The sequence below is a fragment of the Crocodylus porosus genome, unplaced genomic scaffold, assembly GCF_001723895.1.
Source record: "Crocodylus porosus isolate Cpor-Errol unplaced genomic scaffold, CroPor_comp1, whole genome shotgun sequence".
Lineage (NCBI taxonomy): Eukaryota > Metazoa > Chordata > Crocodylia > Crocodylidae > Crocodylus > Crocodylus porosus.
Window position 1 is genome coordinate 32,425,664 of NW_017728917.1, and position 21,047 is coordinate 32,446,710.

Genomic DNA, 21,047 nt, shown 5'->3' on the forward strand with positions numbered 1-21,047 from the left:
AAAAGGCCTACATGACCCTATTTCTGAGACTGGGCCTGTGTGGCCAGAAGTGAATTAGAGGAGCTTATTTCACAGAGACAGTGGAGACCAAGAGTGAGACAAGAGGCTCGAGAAAGATTCAAACATAACATTGTTTGAAAATAATAAGGTGGGGGGGAGGGAGAGGGGAGGCATTTACAAACTTTGAATTCCACAGCCTGAACATCTGATCCCTCATACAGCTTTGTCAGCAAATCTACATTATAGTATAAAAGGCATGTAAAACACTATATCTTCTTAGGATGTTAAAAGTCTACAGAGGATATGTTATATAAACACAAATCCATAGCTGGCTAGAATGAAATAGGACATATATGGTTTGCCTCTACTGGTTAATTCTTGTTCAGAAACCTCATTTTCAAATATCCATTGAAATCAATGACAGCTGCATGGCCTGAGCACCCTTGAATAATACTGGCATATATGAGAGAGAGAGAAATAGAGAGTCAAGCTATTTACTAGGCCTGTGAAAGTCGGAAGCAAACCAGTCCGGCTTTGGATACAGCTGCTTCAGATGCCAGTGATCCAGTCCAGAACTCCAGACCGGGTTTCTGCTTTGATCCAGCTGAAGCAGCTCCGAAGCTTCAGAGCTGCCTCGGAGATCCGGCCATAGGGTATAATGGGGAAGCAAAGAAATATCTATAACTTTGTTGTTTTTTGTCTGATTTAGATGAAACTTGCAGGGAAGGCAGCCTCTGCTGAGAGAATGAAGTCTGCCACATTTCAAGAAAATCAGTCCAGAGGTTTGGGGGGAACTGTACCCCAAATTCTTGAAGGCAAAACTCATGTCACATGTACGTGTTACAACACAGGGGGGTGGTGGCTCCTGGTGAGTCCACAAATCCTGCCAAGTTTCAAAAAGGTCGGTGCAGGGGTTTGGGGGAAACTGCACCTCAAGCTGCGGACAAGCAAAACTTGTGACATGGGTGACCCTGTGTGTGTTAAGGTGCAGCAGGGTGAAACCTGCAGGGATGGTTGCCCCGATGTGGCCACAAAGCCTGCCAGCTGTCGAGGAGTAACACATAGACATGACATGAGTTTTGCTTTTGAGAATTTGAGGTGCAGTTCCCCCTGAACCCCTGTACTGATCTTCTTGAAACTTGGCAGACTTTGTGCTCTCAGCAGGTGCTACAATCCCTGAAAGTTACATTGAAATCAGACAAAAAACAACCAAGTTACAGATATTTCATTTTTCCCCATTATACCCTATGGCCGGATCTCTGAATCGGCTCCAAAGCTTTTCCAAAGCGCTTTGGAAGACCTGAACCACTTCGGAAAGCCTAAAGAAGTCAGCAGTTCAATGTGGACATGCTGATTCAGACACCAAAGCGTCCAAGGTTTCTCCAGATCTGAAGCTCTGTCTGAAGCCTTGCACAGCCCTACTATTTACTTAAGTGCTTTAAAATGCATTTGGGAACTTAGGCCTCCAGGTATGAAAACGTTACCAGTTACTTACAGATACCAGTGGGAGATCTACGTAATTATACAGAAATCAACTGCACAAGTTAAGAACATTACATTTCATACCATTGGCTTTTGCAGCCAATTCATGACAGTCTACCTGTTTATAGGTGTTCTACCACAAATAGTTAGGGCTACGCCCCATTTCAGCTTATATGCTCATATGGCATGCATGTAGCTAGTTAACTACAGTTTTTGTCATTTACACACATTTTGTGAGGCAGTATTGCCTGTACTAAACTAGTGCATGTGCTCAGTAGATCTCTGCTCCATCCACACTGCTTCAGAGGGAAACAGAATCACCACGCTATGCTCACAAGGAACATCCCAATATTTACTCAGGCAAGAAACATCACTAACTGGTATCAAATGGAAGTCAGAGAGGGCTTACACCAGCACCTCCTGCCTCCCACCAAAATGTTTTAACTTTTTACCTCTATCTTTCATAGATTCATAGATTGTAAGGCCAGAAGGGACCTTGGAAGATTATTGGGTCCAGCCCCCTGTACCAAGCAGGAAAAATAACTGGGGGTCATGTCACCCCAGCGAGGTGACTATTTAGTCTCCTCTTGAAGATCTCCAGGGTAGGTGGAGGGAGCTTATTCCACAGTCTGGACACCGTGACTGTGAAGAAGTTTTCCTAAAGTTGAGCCTGAATCCATCTTTTAGGAGTTTGTGGCCTGGTTTCCCCTTGGGTGCCCTGGTGAACAGTTGCTCACCAAGTCTTTGATGTACTCCTCTAGTGTAGTGGTAAGCTGCTACCAGGTCCCCTCTCACCCTTCTTTTCCTTAGGCTGAAGAGCCCCAGATCCCTCAGCCTTTCCTTGTATGGCTAGCCTTTTAAGACTCTGCTCATATGGCTAGTTCTTCATTGGACTCTGTCAAGCTTGTCCATGTCCCTGTTAAAGTGTGGTGCCCAGAACTGGACACAGTACTTCAGCTGCAGTACTTCACTCTTGGATGAACCAGTTCTTCAATGGAAGAATTACCTTGGTTTTGCTGGAGATGCATCAACTGATGCATGCCACAGTATTATTTGCCTTACTGGCTACGGCATCGCACTTCCGGCTAATTTTCATACTGTGGTCTATCATTACACACAGGTCCCTTTCATTAATTGTGCCAGTCAGTTTGGTGCCGCCAAGCCTGTAGGTGTGTTGGCCGGAGGTGGAACACTTTACATTTCTCAATGTTGAACTTCATCAGGTTCCAAGCCACCCAACTTTCTAATCTGTCTAGGTCTGCCTGTATCTGTGGCCTATCTTTAAGCATAACCACGCTCCCCTGCTAACTTGGTGTCATCTGTGAACTTGGTCAGTGAGCTCTTCACTCCCACATGCAAATTATTAATAAAGATCTTGAAAAGTACTGGACTGAGCACTGAACCCTGTGGGAAACCACTGCCTACTTCTCACCAAGATGACACAGATCTATTCACTAAGACTCTCTGGGTTCTTACCTACAGCCAGTTTCTCACCCACCTGAGTGCCTCGTAGCTAAGCCCACAATCCTCCAATTTCTTGCAAGGACATTGTGGGATACTAGATCAAAGGCCTTTTGGAAGTCAAGGTATACAATGTCAACCTGCTCTCTTGTGTCCAGGTGGCAAGTTACCTAGTCATAGAAGGAGATGAGGTTGGTAAGGCAAGACCTGCCCACAATGAAGTGATGCTGGCTGTCATTCAGAATCTTACCTTCTGCAAGCTTATTGCAGATAGACACCTTGATGGACTTTTCTAGGATTTTCCCTAAGATGGAAGTTAAGCTGACTATAGTTACCCAGGTCCACCCTTTTGCCCTTCTTGTGGATGGGCACAACATTGGCCCTCTTCCAGTCCTCAGGGACTTCTCCAGGGCACCACATGTTGTGGAAGAGTTTCACCAGGGGCTCCACAATGACTTCAGCCATCTCCTTCAGCACTCTTGGATGAAGATCATCCAGTCCCGCTGACTTGTATATGTCTACTTTTTTAAATTGGTCGTATACCAATTATTCAACACTAGTAGGAAAGCGATTATTCCTACTGTGCTCATTCTCTACTCTACCTAGCGTGGTTTTCCCCTTCATCTAGTGAATGACTGAGGTGAAGTAGTTGTTCAGGAGTACAGCTTTCTCCTGGGTACCAGTAACCAGCTCTCCTGAGTTGCTGATCAATGGCCCCACACTCCCATTTGTTTTCTTTCTGTTCCCTATGTACCTAAAGAAGGACCTCTTGTTGTTCTTGATTCCTGTTGCTAATCTAAGTTTGGTCGCCGTTTTAGCCTGTCTTATCTATTCCCTGCAAATGTGGGCTGTCCTGGAATAGTCCTTCTTGAGCCCCATTCCGAGCTTCCATTGTTTATAAGCCTCTTTCTTCTTTCTTAAAAGGACCCCGATTTCCCTGTTTAGCCAAGAGGCTTCCTAGCCCTTCTGTTACCTTTTCTCCACATGGAAGTGGACTTCCTTTGTGCTTCAAGAATTGTGTCCTTAAGGAACAACCACTCTTCATGCACATCTTTTACCTTCAGTCCCTGGTCCCACAGCACTCGCTCTACTAGTGACCTAAGCTTGTTGAAATTTGCATTTTTAAGTCTAAGACTTCAATCCTGCTATCTGATTTGTCTGCCTTATGTTGGACAGTGAACATGATGATTTTATGATTGCTGTTGCCCAAACTTTCCTTTATATTTAAGCCGGTCATAAGATCATCTCCTTTGGTCAGGATCAAGTCTCACAAAGTATCACCTCTGGTTGGCCCATGCACCTCCTGAATCAGGAAGAGCTCCTCGACATGTATCAGCAAGGATTGTGACCAATCCAACTTGGTCGAGTGTTCCTCCCAGGAGATGTCTGATTAATTAAAATCACCAATGATGACCATGCCACATGCATGTGCAGCCTCAGTCAGTTCTCAAGCGAACTCCAAATTGAGCCTGGAGCAGATAAGAACAACTCTCCAGTCCACCTTTTGAAGTTAGGCCACTGGGTAGTCAAGAGAAAGAGATATGTGAGGCCAGGAGGAAGATGACAAACCACAGGGAGTGCAGGTCAGGAAGCTAAATGTTAGCCTGGAATTGAGGGCCCCCTAAATTTTAGCCTGGACCTACACTTCCAACAGAGCAGGAACTTTTCCAGTGTTGTAGCTATTTTATCCAATCCATATGAAAAATGAAAGGTGCATTTGGTCAGCTTAAAGGGATATGTGCAGTGTCTACTAGTTGGCAGTGTTTGATTGATTGTAGGAAATGCAGTTTCAACTACCTGCCCTAGCTGAAAGGCACCTGGAACCCTATTGCTGTACTCCCTGTACAAATGTCTGAAACCCACTGGCCAAAGATTTCACAGGAAGCCTGTGTGGGCATCACTAAATTGCAAACTGCATAACTGACAAAAATGCAGTTTCATGCCTATGGGCGTGCCATTTACGTATGTACAGTAAAAGAAGATTTAACTCCTAAATCTTCTTGTAGTTTAGCACTATAGGCCCTAGAAGCCCTTGGCTGACTCCACTCTTTTCATTCATTCCTGTCTGTTATGAGTTTTTGTTCTTTAGCCATCCATCTCAATTTCTGTGGGTCTGACACCATATCATCTAGCCATCTTCAATATGGTGTTCCAGGAGGCCATCTCTCATCTGGTACTCCAAGGAGCACTTTCTTTGGTATATGGATTGCTTCCATTCTTTTACCCTGACCCATCAATTATTGTCATTGTGCTCTGACTAACTGTGTCAGGGTCCGGGCTTTGTAAAACTGATATGGTTCATTATTGGTTCTTATGTTCCATTTCTATCATGGGATCATAATACACCATAATACACCAAAGATTTTCTGTAAAACTTCCTTTCAAAACAATTGAATAGTATCTTGCTTGTGAGACAATCCAGGTTTGACTGCCAAATTTTAATAATGGCCTGATTATGGCTTTATAGACTTGAAGCACAGTTTTCCTTGGGATGAGATTGGATGACAGGAGCTTGGGCAATGCAAAATAGTTTTTCCTTTAATTTTTTCCTTTATGTTACCATCCTGTGCTATGATACAAAAATTAAATACCTGAAGTGTGTCACTTGCTTTGTTTGTTTGTTTGTTTATTGTTATGTGAGGTCCTGGACTTACTACTATCTCATTTATCAGCAGATAGTCTATTTTATCAAAGTCACTTGTCCAATTTTCTTTGTTTCATTTATTATTCAGGTATACAGAATTTCTGTATAATTTGTATTTTCATGTATGAAAGCTATATCATCAGCATATTCCAAGACTTTGTGCTCTCCATTCAGCTGAACTCCTTCTCTTATGTTATTTATGCCCCTGGTTACTTTTTTCACTGGCAAATTGAATAGGATTGGAGACAAACCATCTCCCTGTCTCAGTTCAGTTTTAAATAGGAAAGGGTCCAATTTTCTTCCATAAATGCTAATTCTGTTTCTTGATTCATGCCTGCAAACATTATGGGTTCAATTAGTTTATTGGGAATTCCTAATATGGCCCACAGATATGTGTATGCTATCATAATTTTTCTGGAAGTCTATGAACAGAATAGGTATGCTTTATTGGATTCCCATTTTTCCTCAACTATTTGTCCTAGTGAGAAGATTTTTTCTGTTGTCAATCTATTCTTGCAGAGTCCACACCAGTATTCCCCCAGAATTTCGTCTGTGTTAAGTAATAATTGCTGTAGCAAGATGTTAGAAAATACTTTATACGTCATTGTTAATGGGGCAATACCTCTCATTTTGACACTTCAGCTTGCTGCCTTTTTTTTGAAGATGGAACATATTAGGGCTTCTCTCCAATTATCAGGTAGATGATTTTCATATAAGGAGAATTAATTTATGGATTTGTTTATAAAGCTCTTCCACTCCATATTTTATTATTTCAATTGAAATGCCATTAGTTCCTGGTGCTTCATTGTGCTTGATATCCTTGTTTGTAATTACCAACTCCTTCATAATTCTTTTACATAATTTATCTTATCTCTTGATATTTTGGAGTTAACACACTAGGTGTTGATGCTTTTTGTTTCTTAGGACTTTCTTTGTTTCTTGGATGATGTCCTTATATTCTTCCAGACTTGTGCCCATGTTCTGGTTTCACTGGAGGAGCGTCTTGCTGATTTTATTTTATTTGTTGCTTGCCTACATTATCATACTACCTATTCGTTCTGATATTCTCTTGTATCCTTACTGTTTTTCTGTACTTTCTTTGATTACTAATCTTTATTCCATTGTTTGTTGACACTTACATCATTGTAATTTTAGCTTATTTCTTCCTTCATTTCAGAGAGTTCTTCAAGAGCCTGAAACCTGTTTTTAAGTTCTGCTTGATGCTGTTCACTAACCTTTGCCTATTTAAGTTATTCAGTGTCAAATTTTCCCTATTTTACAATACCATATTTCAATCGCATTGCTATACTTCCTCTGACAAGAAAATAGATGTCTAAATTTACACTTCTAAAACTTCTTATATTTCTTATGCTCTTTCTATATTGTTTATGTATAAGTATAAGACCAATCTGGTTTGCTGTTTTTGATCTTGAGACACCCACATTTATTTGCAATGTTCTTGTGGGAAGTTATTGTTCTCCTAATAATCATATTTTTACTTGAGGCAAAGCAAATGAATCTTACCCCATTTCCTCTGGAAATGTTGTGCAGGCCTTCTGTAACAGCCCCTAGTTTGTATATCTGTACTCTACCTACTTTTGCATTGCTGTCTCCTAGTACAAACATGATACCATTTTTTGGTATGTGTTCATACAGATGCATGAAAAAATCATAGAATGCATATATGCCCTTAGAGAAGAAACAGTACCTTCTGTTTCTTCTCTAGGGGCATATATATTTAGAACTGTGACACTGAACCACTGGCTTTGTATTCTGAGGATGGAGATTCTTTCATTGATCCTTTGGAAATACATAAGGAAAAATTATGCTCTTGAGCTTAGCACAAAAACTGTGCTGTATTCATGTCTGTCTGTCTTTGTTACACAAAAAATTAAAGGGTGTTTGTTGATCTCTATGATGGCCTGGAACAGTAATAAGTGTTTCTCTTGCAAAACTTGTATGTCCATCTTGTATTTCCACAATTCCTCCACCAGGAATTGAGCCCTTCCTGGACCTATAAGGTCTTGGTACATTCTGGGTTCCAATCTGTAATTCCTTTTCCCATTTTCAAGGTCTATTTACATTTGACTCCAACCAACTTTGATGTGATAGTGTAAGTTTCATAACAAGCTACTTTTTATGGGATAATAGTGAGCTCTGTCCTCAACTATGAACCTGGAGGGCCAAGGCATCTCTCTCTGTCAGATCCCTCACTTTCAACTTGTCTGGCTTGGGGGACACTTTCAGAAGCTTACTGCTGGCATAGCTCTCAGGATCATAGGGCTATGCAAGCCCCATTGACACAACAAGGGGAGGACACCACTAATGTGGTCTAATGTTCTTAGGATTAAAATTCCATTAATTAGAAAACCAGAAGTAAATTTCATACATATGTTAAAATACATAAAGGGATATTATTATGGTGTCAATCTGTCAGGGGCTACCATACACCTCTCCTACTTAACTGAATGCTCCTCCTTGTGGCTACAGTGGATGGATGGATACCTGGCATACCAACTGGGCCACAGCAAATAGCAGCTCTGCTTAAACTATAGCTTTTCCAGCTAAAGAAAATTCAGAGAATTCCTTCCAAGTGTAATACCCAATGAGGCAGCTGAGTGTCTTCATTAAGCAATTTTCCTGGCAAAGTGTCCAGACCAGCTCAAATTGTACAGGGTTAGGCCCATTGGGAAAAGGGTAAAAAATGACCTATCAGGAAAAGGCTTAATATTAAATAACACTGACATGAAAAGGAGGGTAAACTAAATGACTTTCATTGCTTTGATCAATATTTATTCTACACTTAATATATATTTGGAAACTTTTATAACAGAAGGCCATTGCTCAGATTTTCATAACTATTTAAAATCTTGTTAAGCTTTATAGTAACTGAATGTGCACCCATTATTATTGAATTATTTTGGCCTACATTGGGTCCCTTAGCAAATGCCCTGAGACCACATGTAGTTTGCAAGTACGTGATTCAGTAGAGGGCATCCAGCTTAGTGTTAACTCATTTGGTGGCATATAATGCTCTGTGAAACTTGCAACAATTCTCCCTTTCTCTCTGTTAATATGTAAGAAGGCACTCACTTAACATGTAGTTAAGGAAACTAATAGGGGAAATATAAATGATTAATAGGTAGCTCAAGTAGATATTGCTGTAAACAAAATAATGGATACCATTGAACTCTGGAAAAATACAATGCACATACCTGATGCTGCAACATCTGCAATAGGCTTCTTGGTGACATTAGCCATGAACCCAACAATGGAGAAGATGACAAAGCCAGCAAACATACTTGTGCATGAATTTATGCAGCACACTATAATGGAATCCCTGAAAGAAAGGTAAAGTGCTAGTGAACAAAAAAAAATGTTTTTTTAGAGATATGTGAGCTCAGAGAGATATGTCAATATGTCAATACTTTTAACTGGTGCTGTTGAGTGGTAGGGTGTGGAGGTGGAATAGTGCAAGTGCTAGAATAGTGCAAGTGTCTTGCAATGGAATTCACAGGCTTAAGTTCAAACCTTCCTTCAGACGTGTCATATGCCACCCCCCAGATACCCAGTCACAAGTGGATAATTGGCTGTCTGAGGTGGGAAGCCAAAAGTAGCTAATTGTGATACTTGACCTATAACTTCCTTGTGTGCTGCTTGCTGTAGAATGCCTTAACCAGCCTGATCTGAAGCAGCAGTAAAGCACAGAAACTGTTTTTATACTTCTTTTATTGTTGGGAACTCTTGCTGGTAAGAGGCATGATTCAAACGCTTTTCAATTGTGGGTTCAGTTCCTAGTTATTTGACACTTTCTGGGTCATGATGGGTAAACTGTCTAATTACTCTATGCAATTTTCAATTCCCTATTGGTTTCTTTGTCTTCCATATTAAGAGGCTCTGATCCTAGTATCAGGGCATGGCTTTCACCCTTGTCTGTGCACTACTGAACAGGATGGGACCTGATCTCAGCTGGGAAATCTAAGAACTTTTGTAATACATATAATAATCTTTTTACCTGTAAACATTATTGTGGAAAGGGTTGTAACTTCCAAGAGCAATCAGTGAACCAAGACCCAAACCATAGGAGAAAAAAATCTGTGTGGCAGCATCCAGCCATACCTGATTGCAGAAAGCAATTATGTTTTTATTATGTCTATACATACATGCAAGAGGCTGATTAGATATCATTTGAATGGTAAACAATTGGTATGGAACTTTTATTTACATAGAATAAATGTTTACCTCAGAATCAGAAAGCTTACTGAAGTTAGGAGTTATATAGAACAAAATGCCTTCCCTTGCTCCAGGCAGTGTTACTCCACGGAAGAACAAGATAAGCAGCATGACATATGGATAAGTAGCAGAGAAGTAGACCACCTATTGGAAAGAAACAAGGGATTATAAATCTAGACATAAAATGGTGGATACAGGAAAGGAGTGAAGGGGGTATAGTCATAACCCCTTCAGCTGTGCAGCACATATGCATTGAGCCCTCTGGGCTCCTACCTGACCAGCACAGGGTCCTACTGGAGCTCCATTCAGGGAGCTTTCTGAGATTACCAGCTGTTCAGTGCAGGCTCTTGTCACAAGCATTGCTTTTGCATGCCTCTTGAGTCCAGGGGCAACTACTGCCACCATTTACCTCCCCCCCATCCCCTTCTCTGTGCTAAATTTGAAGGCAGGGGAAAGAAAGGGGTGGAGCAGGGGGCAAAAGTGGTGGCATTCATCCCCTGAGCTCCAGAGTTACCTGCATGGACCAGCTGGTGAGCTCAGAGAGATCACTATGCATGTGGCATGCAGCTGACAGAGGGGTGTGACTGTAATACTACACTACCCTGGATCTACCCCTGGCTCCCAGTAAAATTTCAGTAGTTTTAACTATTTGTGTCACAACAAGAAAAATAAATGTCAAATTTTGTAGGGGGGAAATGGCATTCTACATTTAGTGCCACACAGCAAGCCAACAGTTCTGGAATTCCCTGCTTAGCACATCTACAAGGTAGACTAACATTCCCCGCTACTCTTCTGAGTGGCCCTAGGGCCACAGGTGAGGAATAGGACTGGGCTGCTCCTGGACTTCTAGTTCACAAATCTCTTCATATTGTTTGCACTGCAAACATTAGTCTGCACAACATCAGCGTTCCTAGTCACAGCCAAGCTTGGAGAAGAGCATTTTTAGCTCTGTCTTCTGACCCTACAAGTCCTCCTCTTCCTAGTAGAGAGGGGAGTGGAAGGATGGCATTTGTTGGGGATAACTGCCCCACAGGCCTCTTGAGATCTTGATTTCCAAAAGTCTTGTGGATGGGTAACTGTAAAGTCAGGCTACAGAGAATGATCTTGCTGCCTCCTCTGAAAGCAGGAAAGAAAAATGAGATTGCCACATCTGAAGTTCTGTACTGGAACCATTTTGTTCAAACAGGCTCAGTTCAACTAACAGACAAAATGGGTCATTTCTTTCATTGTCCTGTGAATACTTAGCTTTTTGTTAGCCACATGAAGAGCTACATGAAGAATTCAATCAAGTATGATATGGGAGCATCATTGAACGGAGCTGAACCATCCCAGCCAAGTGTCTGCCTAACCTGCTATTGAAAGGTGGGAGAGTCCACAATTTCTCTAGATAGTCTGTTTCAATGCTTGACTACCCTCAAAGTCAGAAAGTTCCTCCTCGTTTCTAAAATAAATTTACCCTGCTGAATCCTTAGTCCTTTGCTCTTAATCCTGTCCCCTACAGTGATGGAGAAAAGCCCATCCCAGCCACTCTGTAAACACCCTTTAGGTATTTTAAGACTCTTAATCAAAACTCCTCTTCAGACTTCTCATCTTCAGACTAAATAATCTGAATCCTTTTAGCCTTTCCTCATAAATATTCCTTCCCAGGCCCTTAATAATTATGTAAATCATTTGGTTGCCCTTGCCCATCACTGCCGTTGCTTTTCAAGTGATACTTTTGTTAATACAACCTAATAAGCTGTTGATTTTTTTTTGCCATAATACATTGTTCACTCACATTCATCTTATGGCCTCCTATAAACCCCAGGTTCCCCTCTGCATTACTGTGGCCTAGCCACTCATTCCCCACTCTGTATTTGTGAAAGCAATCATTCCATCCCAACTGCAGCACCTGTCCTTACTGAATCTCATCTGATCAATATTTCTAAGTCTTACCTTTCCTGTCCAGCCTACCCCCTTCCAGATGCAAAAGTACACCAGAATCCAGGCAATTGCCAGTGTAATTGCTAATGGCCATCGGATCTGCCCTGGTTTTTCCAAACCATCAGTCATTTGGTGCATGTTACGTCTAAAATGAGCAAAAAGAATGGCACATTTTACAACTCAGTATTCCAAAGAAGGATGTACCATATTTATCTGAATCCAAGACAGGTTTAAAGTTAAAATTACCTCTCAGTACTTATATACTAGACAAGAAAAATGTATAAATGTCTTAGCATTTTCCATGTATAGAATCTAACTATTAGAGGGTTGTCTCTCCACCACTGCAGTGAGAAAACCAGCAGCAGGCAGTGGGGAAGTTAAATGGTCTAACCCCCTGCCTCTTGCCACTTTCACCTGCTTCCCTCCATGCCTGTCCACCCAGGCCCCTGCGTCCCTGTGACACCTGCCCCTTACCACTTGCCGCTCCTCCTGCCTATGTCCCCTGGCTCTTGCCTACCCACCACTTCCCCCTCCCACCTGCCCCCTGTGCTTGTGTCTTCCATACTTGGTCTCCATACCACCTTCCCCTCCCACCCATCCCTCCCTGCTGCCTTGCCACTGCTGCCTCTGTCATTCCCTCACCATCAGCCCTGCTCCACTGCTATTTACCCCCTGCAGCTTTGGTTCTGGCTCCAGTTTGGCCCAGGACATGGAGCACATGGTCACTCCAGCCCATGTGTTCCACCAGTGGCAGCAGGTCCTGCTCCAGCCCCAGAGCTGGAGTTAGGGCTGAAGTTACCACAACCACAACTGCAGCATGGCCCAGCAAGGACTGGAGTGATCACATGCTCTGTGCCCTGGGCCAGAGTGGGGCTGGAGTCAGAGCAGTGGTGTGGAGGAGGGCAGGTTAGGCAGAGGCTGTAGTGGGGGAGGTGGCAGGTGCAAGCTGTTTGTGTGGCTCTGACTCCAGCCATCCAACCAGGCTTGTATTCAAATCCAGGATGTGAGTCTTCCCCTCATCTTAAATGGGGGAAAAAAACCTTGCCTTGTATTGAGGAAGTATGTTATTATAAAAAGTTGAAAGTTGCATATGCACACAAATAATAAAGATTCTTTTCAACTTACTCCCAAAATTCAAGCACTGCACTTGTCATGTTGGTGGTATTTGCTATAGTATAATTGGAGAAACAGCGGTCTGTGTTCCATGAGTTCTCACAGTGCCTCCAAGGGAGATTCTGTTTAGAAAGAAAAAAAGATAGGGTCAATCAATGATGTAAGCATTACATCACCCATATAGGGGTGTAGGTTGTAGCTGTGTTGGTCTAAGGACATAGGCAGACAAGGTTCCTTGGGTAAATATGATATTTTTTATTAGACCAACTTAAATAGTTGGGAAAAAAAAAATTAAGCAAGCTTTTGGGTTTAAAAACCCTTTGTCAGGCTGAGGAAGTTTCTCCAGTTGGTGTGCACTTTTCCTGGATGGAATGAAAAGCAAAAAAGCTAGAGGCTGGGCTGGTATGCATACAAGAACCAGAACCACCTATCCTAGCCTTCAAACAAGCACCAGACCTCTCTAACTTCATCACCAGAAGCAAACTTTCTCAGGTCCAGAACACACCAAATGAATCCAGACCATGGCATGACAAGAAATGAAAAACATGCTAACATACCTCCACCACCCTCACAATTACTACACCCCACAACAGAGCCATCAGCCTTCCTGGATCTTACAACTGCACCTCCAGCAATGTAATATATCTCATCCAATGCACCATATGCCCTGATGGAAAATATGTAGGAGAGACCAAACAACATCTGTGCACCTGAATGAATGCACACCGAAAATCCATCAAAGACCAGAATACCCAATTACTTGTGGGGGCACATTTCTCACAAGTAAACCACTCTCTCTCCAATCTCTCAGTTCTAATCCTCAAAGGAAACTTACAAAACACTTCTCAGAGATGAGCCTATGAACTTCACTTCATCAGCTTTCTGGATACTAAAAATCATGGACCAGATATAGACATTGGATTTACAACACATTATAACCTGCCTGACATCTGACTCCCCAGGTACCTCTCCACTATTTAATCCCTCTTCTCCCCCCCACCCGCAGCCTGTCTCTCACCCACTAACTCCTCAATTTACATCTTCACTGACTGCCTGTCTCACATGCATAACAGCCCAGCTGAGCCTCTAGTTTCTTTGTTTTTCATTCCATCCAGGAAGAGCACACACCAACTGCAGAAACTTCCTCAGCCTGATGAAGGGTTTTTAAACCCAAAAGCTTGCCAAATGTTCCAACTATTTAAGTTGGTTTAATAAAAGATATCAAATTCAGCCAAAGAACCTTGTCTGCCTTATCTCAGGTATCTCTCTCTCTACTTGGAATGAAAGTGAAGCTGAAAACTAATATACCCATGTCGCAGAGCACTTAGGTGCCCATCTCCTATAAACAGTGGAAACTGCTAGGGAAAGAGCCCTAGCAGTGAGTGGGGAGCCCCAGCTGCTGGTTACCAGGGCAACCAGAGTGAACTAGTGGCCCATATTTGACAGTGGTCAGCTGACCAGAAGGGGCAGGGCTTGCCTCACATATAAACCCCAGGGCGGAGGCCAGGATGGCAGTTCCCTGCCAGCAGCCAAGGGGGAAGGAGCTCTCCCAGAGCAACCAAAGGGGAGAGGCCTGATTGCAGGTACAACCTCTGATACTGGTGAGGGATGGAGCACCCGTGATGTGGCTTGGATGATGTTACAGCCGGGCAGCTTGAATTTATGTTATAGCCCAGGGTCTTATGTTTTGTTTGCTGTTTAAGACTGGTGGCTATTAGGGGATGAAGGAGGCCTCACAGGGGTCCCATGGCAGTGTGGGGAACCTGGCGCCAGAGAGGGCGCAGTGTGAGACAGGGCTGTGGACAGCCTGAGTGCTAGTGAAGGCGCAGCGTGAGCCAGGGCTACGGAGAGCCCAGGGAGGACCAGGGGGTCAAATTTATAACAAGGCCCAAACCGAACAACATCAGTTCCATCTGTGAGGCTTGGGGTGTGGTAAAGGGGTGGTTGGAGCCACGCATAGCACATAAGGCTAGGGTGCCCCAAAACAGCCATTGCAGAACGGGATCCACCAGGGGTCCGGGAGCCCATGGGGTCAGAGTGTACAGCAAACCATGTCTAAGAGGACATAAAGGCAGCCTCCCTAATATATATTTACCAGCAAAGAGGTAGTGGGAGAGAATCAAGGGTGCCCATTGGGCCAACTTGGCATGGTAAGGAGTTCTTGGGGAGATCACAGCCATCCTGCAGGACCCTGTCCCTTAACAACTCAAATTTTGAAAGTTACTCATTTCCCAAAAGTTCTGTTCTGCCACACAACTAGTTTACATAAATCAATTGTGAAAATATTTCCTTCTTTCTCTGAGGTATTAGCCAAAACATTACAGATTCACCTGCATGTCTCACAACATGAATATATTGGAATTATCTTTAAGACACTGGTGCACTCAAGAGGCCCTCAAGACTTTGATATATTAAAAGATAATGAAGCATGATATTTATTGATTAACTCATTTTGAAAGATTTTAGTTTTTCCTTTCAGATTTAGAATGAGATTTTCATAGGAACTTGAACTACAGTTGGTATTTTCAACAGGCATCTTATATAACACTGGCCAGTATCAAGAGCAAAATGTACTGGCAAGAAAAGATTAAACAAAGATGTAAATACTAATTTAGAATTGTTTAAAAATGCTTTCTTAGATGGCCCCAAACACCTTTAAATGCTACATTCATGTAGATGGCTTACTCACTTGAAAAAAAAACCATTTTGTTTAAGAAGGGAAGTGAAAATAGCAATTCCAAATAGAATTGTAAAAAGACATAGCTAATGTAAAACCATTTGTTTATCAGCTGATAAACAAGACATACAAATCTGTACCTGCATACAAGTCAGAATTTCTGGGGTTTATTTTTTACACTGAAAAATGGTTCTGAATTGGAATGAGAATTTGACATTTCCCTCAGAAAAGAACTTTCTAAATTTTAATTTCAGATGATTCTTATAATTACAATTTTTCTAAAATGAAATATGATAGGTGGCTGCACCTGTGAGCAACCCTGGGGACTTCCCTGGAGTTGGAGGAATCCTACCCATGAATCAGGGAACCTGGAGGCCTTAAGACACCATTTTGAGCTTAGGTTCCCAGAGCTATTGGATTCCTGACCATTATGTCGGAAGCCCTGTATTTCAGCAAGGCTGCCTCAGAACTGTAGCCCCTAGAACAGCACCTGTGAGCTGGGTTGGGCTGGAAGCAGACACATTTCTGATGGGAATACGGGCAAGTCTAAGGGGACTAGAAAACAGAAAATGGTATGTTTCACTGGATTAAGAAAAATATTAAACAAGGGTTAAGAAATATATGGAATTCTAAGATTGGTATAGTAACAATATAAGGACAATAAGGACTATAAACTTGTCAGTGATGATGCATGAGATGAAGAAACATTCAGTGAATATTTCTGTTATGTATTTGGAAAATAGCAGATTATAATATTCATTCTGGAACATGGCAACAACATTCTATTCCATCAGTAGGATAGAATGTTAAATAACAGCTATTAAAATTGAACATTTTATATCAGGGCACCAGAACATTTTAGATCAGGACTGGGTAAGCTGAGCCCAAGAATGTTAGAAGACATAGCTAAATGCCTATCTGAATCAGTGTTGATTTTTAATGTTTGCTTTGGTTTTGTCTTTTTGGTTTTTTAAAATTTTTGAGAAGTTCCAGCAGACTGGAAGAAGGCTAATGTTATACCATAACTAATAAGCTAACTAAATGACATGGATAACCACTGAGACCAACACACAAATAATTTCCAAAACATTTTTCTTTTTTACTTGTCCCACTCTGATCTTGTTTTTCCACTCTAAGTTTTTCGAACTTCATCAACTTTGGAAAAGATAGGAAATAGATAAAAAGCAAAATGTAACAGTACAACTGTGACAAAAACTTACCCAAGTTACAGAAGTTTTGGAAATTTTCAGAGTAAAAAAGAAATAAAAGAATCAGAAAAAGTGTGCGACGAATGTCTTTGAAAGAGCTCATCTTAATTGCTTTTACTGCAATTTATGAAGAAGAAGTAAAAGGGGAAAGGAAGGAAAAAACACCTACCTCTTTCTGCACAAAATTCTAACACTTTGGAAATGCTGTATTTTCAAAATTCAAATGGCAATTCTGTTTAGTTTCATTTTGTAATTTTTTGAATGCAAAAGTGTGAGCGAAGGAAAATGTGCGTCTTAATTATATGCATTTAAGTATAAGAAGGTTCCATACAATTTAAAACTCTTAAAGGATTTTTTCAGTTCACTGTTTATAGTGAAGTACATTAACTAGCTACCTGTAACAAGATTTTCCTTCTATTGAAAAGAAATGCACACACACTTACTGTGGTAAATGAATTATATAGGTAATATATAGCCCAAGAAATAATCACAATGTAGTAAATATTTAGCCAAAAGGACAGGACAGCAGCAGCTAATCCGACACCTGCAGAGAAAAACACAACAAAGTGAACATTAGAGAATTGTAAATTATTCATAGCGATGTGTTTAACACCTTAATAATAGAACCCCTAGTGTTCTCTTGCACTAGAATACACCACTGGGGGCATTGAAAGGCAAAGATCATTTAAGATGAAATTATATCATACTGAGTTATCTGTATTTATAGGACAAACATGTGTAACATATTAACAACAACAGTATAAATAAGTCACTGATTTTAAGCAATCTGCTTTTGGCATAGGTATAATGGGTTATTTTTCAGAAGACTCACTAGGCAAAATGTAATCTGCAACCCCTTAATTTTTCAGGTCTTCTTGATATATAGAGAGAACTGTAGTAACTCAGCATTGGTAGCAAAATGAATAACTGTGGTGATCTATATCTGACTGAGAAGGTCATACCATTTTTTGCTGTATATGGATGGGAACATAGAAGTAGTGTAGAACACTTCATACTTCTGTAAAAGAAGTTGAAATTTGCTAAGTGCTAGGCAGAACTTGGTGATTTTAGATTTTACTGCTATCCCCAAACTATATTCCAGCATATGAAAAATTCACACAAGGATTTGCAGTGGAATGCAATTTGCAATGGAATATGATGCATTCTCCATTGCACTCAAAAGCTTGTCTAAGTCTATTCCAACCTTGCAAGTGGTCCAATAAAAAATATCACCACAACAATCCTTGCCTTTCACACAGACTAAATCACTAATTTATTCTGAGATTTTTTTCAAAAGTGTCTAAAAGATCTGGCTTCTAACTCTCAAGAATTGTAATTAACTGTAATGGGAGTGAGCTATCCAGACCCTTAGTTCTCTCTGAAGGCTTCAGCAGCAATTTGGAAATGTAGACATTTCTTTTAAAAATTAACAACATGATAAATGAAGCAAAATTGCAACTGGTTCATAAATGCCTTTTGCAGCTGTCATGTGGAAAGGTGGGCATAATATACCTTTAAACATTGGAGCAAGCTTCCAAACTCCAAGGCCTCCTATAGACGTGTACTGGCCAAGGGAACATTCCAAAAGAAACAGCGGCACTCCAGCAAAAATTAATGTAAGGAAATATGGAATCAGGAATGCCCCTAAAACATATATAGGAAAGAACCATTACAATGGAAGATTACTGTCTATATCTTTATGACGTTTCCAGTATTTACCCAACAAATATAGAGCAAATTAACTTTGGCAGAATTTTTAAAATATAAAAATAGTGATTAACATACACAACTGTTCTTCTGAAAAACTAACAGCCCTAACTGGTAGAAAATATATGTAAAAAGGACTTCACTTAACACTATTGAACTACTTACTGTTAGAGTAACAACTTCCAACTAGTGCAATTTATATGGAACAATAAATTCTGGACCAATTTAAGCCCAAACTACTCCCAGGCACAAAGTATACACATGTGCCCAGGACAGCAGCAGTCTAAGCCAGGGTGAATCAGGCGGGGGGACAGTTCTAAGGACTAGGTGGCATTGTCGGGCAGCAGAGTGGCTGCTTGGGGCATGAGAATGCTGAAAGTGCAGAACCACATGGCTAGGTGGCAGGCAGGAATCTGGTCCCCAGTTGGCTGGGCTCATTGGGCATAATTTAGGCCTATGGACAGCATCTACATCTGCCTTTAATTGCAATAAATTACCCTGGTGTGAGATAGTACTTTCTCCAATAGTACTACCTTATGCCAGCATAAATTAGTTTACTGCAGCCTAATACCATTGCATATGTAGATGGTGATGCTTTACAGCACAGCTAATTAGTCTACTTTGCAGTAAAGTGCATGCGTAGACATAGCCAGGATCAGGAAAACAACTGGATCTGGCAAGCTGAGAATCATGCTAGCATGGGAAAGCTCAGAGGAGGCATAAACCACTCTTGTTCCATTCTCTCATATATTCAATCTAGATGTATTCAATCTAGAGGGATGGGGAAGAAAACTGAGTGTAAGGTGCTCCAATGATGCTCAGGTGCCCTATGATCCTTTAAGGATACTTGTCAATGGGCAAATATTAGGACAACCCCCTGGCTCCTATTGGTTATAGCAGAACATAAAGCAGTATCATATGCCCTCAGTATCAGGAAGGTGTAAGTGGCTTTATAAAGGTACTATTCCTTTGTTGCCAAGCAAAGAAACATTATTTTTGTATCATTATAGACAGGACAACAGTTACTAGAAGCATATGTTTTAATGATCAGACACCCTTCTTATTTTAAATTCAAATTGAAAATACTTTGCAGGCCAAAAGTCTCAAATAAAACATGTACCTCCACCATTCTTGCCACAAAGGTATGGAAATCGCCACACATTCCCTAAACCAATGGCATAACCAACACAGGACATAAGAAAGTCAAATCTTCCTTTCCAGGTGTCTCTGTCAGGAATATCTGATTTCTTCTTCTGCACTTTCACCACCAAGGTTTTAGGTTTATCATTGGTGATTGAAGCATCACTAACTTCAGTTGAGATTTGTCCATCTGCAACTTTTGTTCCATTCGTTGCCATGTCTCTGGGCTTAGCTGGAGTGGCTCTAGCAGCCGGGCGAGAAAATTCAGCACCAGTCCACGTGGACAGCAGCTTTGCGGCTCTTGATTACTCAACTAGGGGGTTAAGGGTTTTGTAAAAAGATAATCCTGGTATGGTTTATGATCCAGCTAGAAATTCTGTAATCAGCTTCTCTATTAATCTGCAAAATACAAAATCAGAAATATAATTCAGAGGTGCTTCAATGGTGACTTCTTACTTGAGGTCTACTTCAAAGCCCACTCATTTCAGTGGAAAGTTTTTCCCTTGTACTGGGGCATAGTTGCAAAAGTAGCCTTTATAAGAGTGTTCTATTTAAGATCATGACCCCACCATGTAGATATTTTTCTGTTGATTCTGTGAGAGCAAAAACACAAGCAAAACAGTAGTACCAAGCAAACATGAAACCAGAGCAATATATTCTGTATGTTCTGCTCCAGATTTCACATTTGTCTATAAATATTTATCAAATAAGACAGGGCATCATTGCCTTCTACTGAAAGTGACAATGCAGATTTAACACATCTCATGCTTCAAGAAAAGACAACATTCAATAAGGCTCTTTTAGCCTCATTGAAGAAATACATGTTTAACAAAAGCATCATAGCCTTTAATTAGAATTCAGAACAGTTTCTCTGAAGAAGGTAGGAACTTAGCTTGGCAGGGACCCAATATTTCTGTAGCCTCATGCATAATTCTGTTCCTTGGCACAATGGATCAATAATGAAGTGAGAACATTAATAGCTGGAAAGGGAAAGAGCTCCATGCTTCCAGTTTTAACAAATTAGTATAATTCTACATGGAAGACTACCACGCTCTGGGATGTGTGCTGAAGGAGATGGGCGCACAGGTGGTTTTCTCTTCTATCCTGCCAGTGAGTGGACGAGGCAGACGGCATGAAATGAGCATCGCGGAGACCAACTGGCGGCTACAGGAATGGTGCTTCGAGGAGGGCTTTGGCTTCCTCAGCCATGACTGGCAAATCATGACGAGAGATGTGCTGGGATGGGATGGGCTCCACCTTTCCCCTAAAGGTAAGTGTGTGTTGTTTTCTGGGTTGGCGGACCTCCTCCGGTGGGCTTTAAACTAGGCTTGTTGGGGGAAAGGGAAGATGAGGGCGGAGGAAACATCAGACTGCCAGACCAAACAGCACCCACAACTACAGCCCAGCCCAGACCAACGAGCGAAGCAAATAAACAGGTAAGAGATAGGGGCCAGGGTAA

General features: G+C 41.4%; 1 protein-coding gene across 1 annotated transcript in view; it reads right to left on the minus strand.

The window, feature by feature from the left end:
* SLC6A1 (solute carrier family 6 member 1) overlaps window positions 1–21,047 on the minus strand; it is a 148,312-nt gene that overhangs the window by 32,867 nt on the left and 94,398 nt on the right. The window contains exons 2-9 of the mRNA XM_019537040.1: window positions 19,569–19,987; window positions 18,254–18,385; window positions 17,185–17,285; window positions 12,869–12,978; window positions 11,756–11,888; window positions 9,830–9,964; window positions 9,603–9,706; window positions 8,803–8,927 (exon numbers count right to left, since the gene is read on the minus strand). Coding sequence (XP_019392585.1) covers window positions 8,803–8,927; window positions 9,603–9,706; window positions 9,830–9,964; window positions 11,756–11,888; window positions 12,869–12,978; window positions 17,185–17,285; window positions 18,254–18,385; window positions 19,569–19,806 — 1,078 coding nt within the window. The 5' untranslated portion in view covers window positions 19,807–19,987. The remainder of the gene's footprint in view (window positions 1–8,802; window positions 8,928–9,602; window positions 9,707–9,829; window positions 9,965–11,755; window positions 11,889–12,868; window positions 12,979–17,184; window positions 17,286–18,253; window positions 18,386–19,568; window positions 19,988–21,047) is intronic.